Genomic DNA, 6,647 nt, shown 5'->3' on the forward strand with positions numbered 1-6,647 from the left:
AAATATTGTGAATCGAATCTGAATTTGGTCACCCCTAACTGTAATCGCTGCATGACCTGCAGCAGGATTACTTCTCATTCTAAAATAAGCACCTACACTTATTTCTATAAATATTTCTATATTTAGGTAATTGATCATTTTACGTTAACTCTATTCTGCTAAAATGTCTATTGACTTTGACGTTAAAATCCATTGAGGTACTCTTAACCACCGTTCCAAAAGTATTTGGAGTTATCCAGTGTGCTTGGACCATCCACATTGGGCCAAGCCACCACCATCATCGGTTTGGAAAATAACTTTGGAACACTAACCTTAACTGATGTTTTTATTATCGGTTTTGCTAAGTAGATAATAATTCTTTTAAATAATATGAACAATGAATTTTAGAATTGACCGAATAAAGTAAAAAAAATATTCTACCCTAAATTACTTCCTAAACATTAATATTAGGATAACCATCTGCACATCTAATGAATTGAATATTCAGTCATTGTTAACTATGCATATATAAGTAAATCTAATAAAAAAACAACCATTCAATTAAGAATAATCAACATAATCATCTGCATACCTATTGAATTGAACATCCAATATATTTATTGTTCACATTGTTTAGTATTCTCATTGTCTCCCTATACTTTTCCTTTCATTATTAGTTAATTACATTGCACAAACATACAAATGATGATACATCCATTAATCAAAATTAAGATACTCTATGGCTTATTTTTGTTGACACAAGCAAGCAACTCCTTATCTGCTTCAAATTTTTCCATATCTTCCATCTTCAAGCTAACGTAGGCTTCAATGCCACCGCCATTCTTAGTGTCACAAAACACAACAAGATTCTTAAAAGTTAAGGCAGGTGAACCTACCCATTTTGGTTTTCCCCAACCAAAATCAGCATCATAGAGAGGAAACCTACATAGACTTGTGAAGCTAAATGAAACGAATTCTCCCTTCACAAGCACCCTTTCTGAACTATCCTTAAGGAAATCCAAATGCTCATTTCCCTCTTGAAGTTTTCTAATGTATTCCTTGTCAATCTTCTTTATTTCATCCCTCACCTGAAAAATAAATCTTACTAATAAATAAATAGAAGCTACGTCCCATATAGTCATATATATAGAACCAAAGAGAATATATCCCATGAGGAATTACCATTTTTTTTCTATAGCATATAGTTATAATTGCTATAAAAAAAATTATGTTAAGGATACCATATTTTTTTATTTATGTTAAGGATACATTAAAATTTAACTATAAAATTAGTTATTAGTATATGTTAAAATTTAAAATATATATTATGAAAAGTGGTGGTTAAGAATGATCAAGAGTGACTAGCCTATAAGAAGAGGATAGGTGGTGATACAATGGATTCTCTGCTACTTTGACTGATGGTCAGTGACTTAGTGTTTCAATCAATCCAATGAGAATTAGACCGGATCGAACTGAACTACTCGGTTAAAAGCGAATCTACGACGCTCCAGCGCTTTTTCAGAAGGGATTCGAGAACCCTTGCCCCCAAGGATACAAGAAAGATCATTATATCACTATACTGGGATGCTTCTTATTATAATATAGACAAATTATAATATATATATATATATATATATATATATATATATATATATATATAACAGTCTTTTATTTTATTTATATTCAATTTATTTTAATTTTGAAGTCACTCATTTTAAAATTAATTATATTTTATTTAATTATAAATTTTATTAAATATATACAAATTAAAAAGATAAACAAAAAAATTTTATTAATCACAATTTTTTTTATGATTATATGATATTTATTAATATTATTTTTTCAATAAATACTTGTAGTATATAATAATAGGTAAAGACTCATATACATTTGTTTTCATATGAAGTTAATAATTAAAAACTTTTAGATGATATTTAGTCAAACTTGTCAAATCATCTAATAATTCTTACATATCAACTTCCCATGAAAACAATTATATGTGAGTTTTTACCTATAATAATATAATAATACAATAAATATAAACTAATTAATAAAGTATTAGAATTTGAAAATAATAATTATTTTTATAAAAATAAAATAAATACTTATAATAAAAAATAATTACTTTATATAATTATTTAATTATACCGGGTTAACCGGTTTGACCAGTGACTCACCGATTGAACCAATGGCCCAATGATCTAGTGACCCAGTAATTTTATGTTTGGGTTTTACAAGTAAGTGGACAAATTTCAATAAATTATTATGGTTTCTATTTTTCTTTTTTCTAATAATGATCCAATATAAATGATTATAGAATTGTGAAACAAAACATCTTCTGTATTTACTGAAATCAGCTATTTTTTGTACAAAAAAATGATCTATTTAAAAAAATTATAATTTAATTTTAATAAATAAAAAATTTCAATCTGAAAATACAATAATGATTGAACTTCTCAATATATATATTTATACACAAATATATAATAATCATAAAAAAATACATAAATATATAACAATTAATTTGATAGATAATCTTTAATATATGCGTGGTATTTCTGAAATGGGATATAAATAACTTTTGTAAGCATCTTATAATGTTTATGCATTTGCATGGGTCATAAGTCATACAGTTATTGACTTATTGTTGATAATTACTTATTGTGACGGATTTGAAGATCTTGATTAACTAAAAAAAAAAACCATATTTTTTTTTTACATTTTGTTTTGCTGATCGTGTTTGTCTTTGACCATTTAAAATATAAAATTAATAGATCAACAAAATTTATTATTTTTGGACAGAAATTAATAATATTTTAAAATATAAATTAAAAATATAATATTAAATTACTAAATTAAAAAAATTGATCTAATTATTAAAAATACTGATAAAAAATAATAAATCCTGTATAAATTTTTTTCTTTGTTATATATATATATATATATATATATATATATATATATATATAGTTGATTAGTGGTTAATTTTTTTTTGTCCATCAAGCATGAACATATCTTAAATGGAATACTAATAAATCAGAAATAAAAATATATAAGTGCAATTCACATTACCTGCTTCACTAGTCCATAACACTTTTGTTGAGCATTCAAAGATGGAATCGTCATGCTGATTCGGTAGTAGTTTCCAAACGAATCTTCCGGCAACGGCGGTTCCATCTTCGGCCTTAGATTCACAGCATGGACCACAGCATGCATTCTCCTCTTCTTCTTCTTCTCAGGATCTTCATAACATTCTGTTGTAACCGCCACATAGCGGCCCCAAATGAACGCAGATAAAGCCTCAACACGAGTTGGTTTTCTCTCCCCATCATTATTGTTTTCCATTGCGTAAGTTTCCCTTAGGGTTTCAACAACACTTGAATCAAACAAGAATAACTTGCACGCCACGTTCTCCGTCGTTATGCCGCTTCTCGGATCGAAGCCGGAGATGTTTATCGGTGGGAAAAGCTTTGATGAAAGAAACTGAGGAGTTGGTGGATTGCGATTTTTGGCGGCAATGGAAGCCCAATGATTAAGGAAGTTGAAGAAGGATAAGGCGTCGGCGAGTTGGTGGGAAAGACACGCGCCGATTGCAATGCCGCCGCAGTCGAAAACGTTCAGCTGTACTCCGAATATGATGTTGGTTATGTCGTCCAGTTTGAATGGAACCAGATGGTTCAGTTCTCCTGGTGTTTAAATTCATATATGGTAACAGATGATCAAAGTGTACATAGAAAACTTTTTACATTGAGAGATTATTAAAGGTGGAATTTGATTAGAATACTAAGAAAAAATTATATTTTTAAAAGAGTTAATATTCAACTTGGTCCTTCAAATTTAATTTAATAAGGTCGAATTTAAACTGATCCTTAAAATTATAATTGACTCAAGTTGGCCCTAAAATTTATAATAGTAACTCTTATTTGCTCCTGAACTCTGATTTATATAAATGGCGTGTTAATTTTGCACGTTAATTTACTAATATTTGGATTTTTCACTTAGATTTCATATTATGTAGGTCTTTTAGAAGTTTGATTGACTCTTTAACATCCTCACAAAGATAACAATAACAAGTTCAATTTAAAAATTTTGTAATTTTGGGAGCAACAATCAAATTTGTGGAGCCCATAAAAATTAGACAAGAAATTCAAATCACAACAGATTAATATATCATATCAAACCGTCATTTTAAGGATCAAATTAGATTCGACTTCAAATTTCAAGGGTCTATTAAAGCTAAGAATTCCATTTTAAAAGGTATAAACAATAAATAAATTTTTAAAATTTTTAAAAAATTAAAAAATATGATAAAAATAATTTTATATTACATTAATTATATCTGCGGGTATACAAAAATTAACTACTAAATCAAACTACTAATATAGAATTTAAAATACAAAAATAGTAAAATACACATTGAAAGATTGATTTTTTTTTAATGAAAAATTATAAAGATCAAATTTGATCCGTTTTGTCTATACAATTTCTAAATACTTATGCAAACATTTCTAAAAAAATTTAGATAATGCATATGTTATTTGCTAACTATATATACAAAAATAGTTTATCATTTATAAAAAATATTATTTTATTATTTTTGTCCTTTTTTAAATTATTAGAGGCTTATTCAATTATTTATTATTTGTATCTTTGAGATTATTTTTGTTAGAATAGTTAGTCCATGATATAGTTTACCCAATCTAAAAAATTTACACAAATACATATACTAAGAAAATTTTCAGAAGCTTTAGTAAAGACATATGATTATAGTTTACGAGTCTAATAATTTTAAAAGTTGCTATGTTTATTAACATAATAATACTTAATTAAATATCCCAACATATGTATAAGGCGACATGCGTGCATCGAAGTATCAAACTATCAAATTACGTAGATAGTAACTTCATTTTAGTCCAAAAAGAAACCAATTAGTAACAAATTTGAAAGGTAAAAATTCACAGTGCAGTTATTTTACGTAAAATTGATAGTTGAGAAGCATTAAATAAAAATTTAGTCAAATTAATCAAATCATTTAATAACTATCATCTTCACGTAAAGTTGACTGCTAATTTAAAAATATCTAATAACTAGATACTAACTATATAATATCTCTAATACCAGGAATTGGATTATGAGTAACTTCAGCAAGCTTGCAATTCTTCACTGTTGTTTCTATGTAAGGTACGCCGTGGTCGGCACAGTCGACGAAACCCTTGCCACCGTCGAGCCGCCCTGCAAGAGGGTAGAAATGGGTTAGGGCAAGGGAGAGAGATTTCTTGAGGTGGTTGGAGATGGTGGTGGTGGTCGTATTGAAGTTGAATTGGGTGATTTGGTCGAGAGAGTAGAAGAGAACGGTGGGGTTGTAGACCATGGGAGAGATTTGATCAAGAAAAGAGAGTTGGTAACATCGAAGGTGGTTTGGAGTTGGAGAAGAAGGTTTGATGATTTCTTTGGAGGTTACTTCCACTTCTAGTTTCTTCATGATCTTCTTCTTCTCTTTTTTTTTAGTTCAAGTTGTTGAACAAGCTTTGATTTTATGTGTGCTTTATTGATTTGTGTTTGTGTATGTGTGCTTTGTATGTGTATTTATAGATGAAGTGGGTTACCATAAATTTTTAAATTGAACTTTATTTTATCACTTTTTTATTAGTGAAAAATGTAAATAACCTCACTTAATTTTGTTTCGTATTCAATTTATATTTTGAACATGTAAAATGTGCATTTTGACACTTGGAAATTCTTAAATAATACCAAAAAAAAAAAATTCCATCAATGTCCTTCCAACCTCTTCAAAATCATCCACCCATTATTGATGTTTTATTTGCAAATTAAACCGCTTCTTAATAAAAACAATTTTTTAAAGAAAAACTAGAAAAATATATTCTAATTTATCGGTAATGCTAAGAAGAAAATATTCTAAAATTATTTAATTTAATTTAATATTTATAATTCCATTCATGTAATATTTATAATTATATATTTACTATATTTAATATTATTTATTTAATTTATTATTGTAATAATTAATAAATATAAAATAAAATAATTTTAAATTGATTTAGATTATTTTTATTGTCTTTAAAATATTTTTTTTATTCCTTTGCACCATTTGACAACCTCAATGTGTTAAATTACTGTAGTGTTCTCAAATGAAGTGATGGCAAAATACTTTTGGACGAAATGTTATGACTAAGCAATGAAAAATGATATGTAAGATGTGGTTTTAATTTAGGAGGATGCTTCTATAAAGAGGCATAAAACATTTTTTTGTAAAAATATTTATGTGTTAGTATTATTATTGGACGTATTAATGAATTATATTTTTGAAATTTTTAACAAACTAAAATAAAATCGATTTTTTTATAACGATTACAATAAATCTAATTATTATTCGATCCGATCGAACCGACTAATTTAGATAACTTACTGGATCATGATTTTTTTTTGTTTTTTCTAAAACAAAAATCAAGGATATATTTATCTTTTTATCAAAAAATTTAGACATGATTCGATTTAGATTGTGTAAATCGATCAGATCAAATTGGATCTAGTAATTATGATGCGGACAATTGAAATTATTATTATTGCTATAATAAACCGATTTTGTTCTGATTTATTAAAAAATAAATTATTAACCAATTTAATAAATATGTCCAATAATATCATGA

The 6,647-nt window shown here is 26.9% G+C and overlaps 1 protein-coding gene across 1 annotated transcript; it reads right to left on the reverse strand.

Annotated features, from left to right (window-relative positions):
* Positions 1 to 566: 566 nt before the first annotated feature.
* On the reverse strand, positions 567 to 5,520 carry LOC130956086 (stemmadenine O-acetyltransferase-like). The gene is made up of 3 exons (XM_057883115.1): positions 5,098 to 5,520; positions 3,052 to 3,665; positions 567 to 1,067 (listed from the first exon to the last, which is right to left on the reverse strand). Exons 1-3 carry the CDS (start codon positions 5,459 to 5,461, stop codon positions 717 to 719), a joined length of 1,329 nt encoding a protein of 442 aa, XP_057739098.1. The 5' UTR covers positions 5,462 to 5,520; the 3' UTR covers positions 567 to 716.
* Between the last annotated feature and the right edge of the window lie 1,127 nt (positions 5,521 to 6,647).

The sequence above is a fragment of the Arachis stenosperma genome, chromosome 10 (genome assembly GCF_014773155.1).
Source record: "Arachis stenosperma cultivar V10309 chromosome 10, arast.V10309.gnm1.PFL2, whole genome shotgun sequence".
Classification (NCBI taxonomy): domain Eukaryota; kingdom Viridiplantae; phylum Streptophyta; class Magnoliopsida; order Fabales; family Fabaceae; genus Arachis; species Arachis stenosperma.

What these genes read in the sequence shown, in the direction of transcription:
- LOC130956086 (XM_057883115.1), bottom strand. Translation starts at nt 5,461, where the DNA reads ATGAAGAAACTAGAAGTGGAAGTAACCTCCAAAGAAATCATCAAACCT. An exon ending in TACTCATAATCCAATTCCTG is followed by an intron (nt 3,666 to 5,097) that starts GTATTAGAGATA and finishes TTTAAACACCAG; the next exon opens with GAGAACTGAACCATCTGGTT. An exon ending in GTTATGGACTAGTGAAGCAG is followed by an intron (nt 1,068 to 3,051) that starts GTAATGTGAATT and finishes TTTATTTTTCAG; the next exon opens with GTGAGGGATGAAATAAAGAA.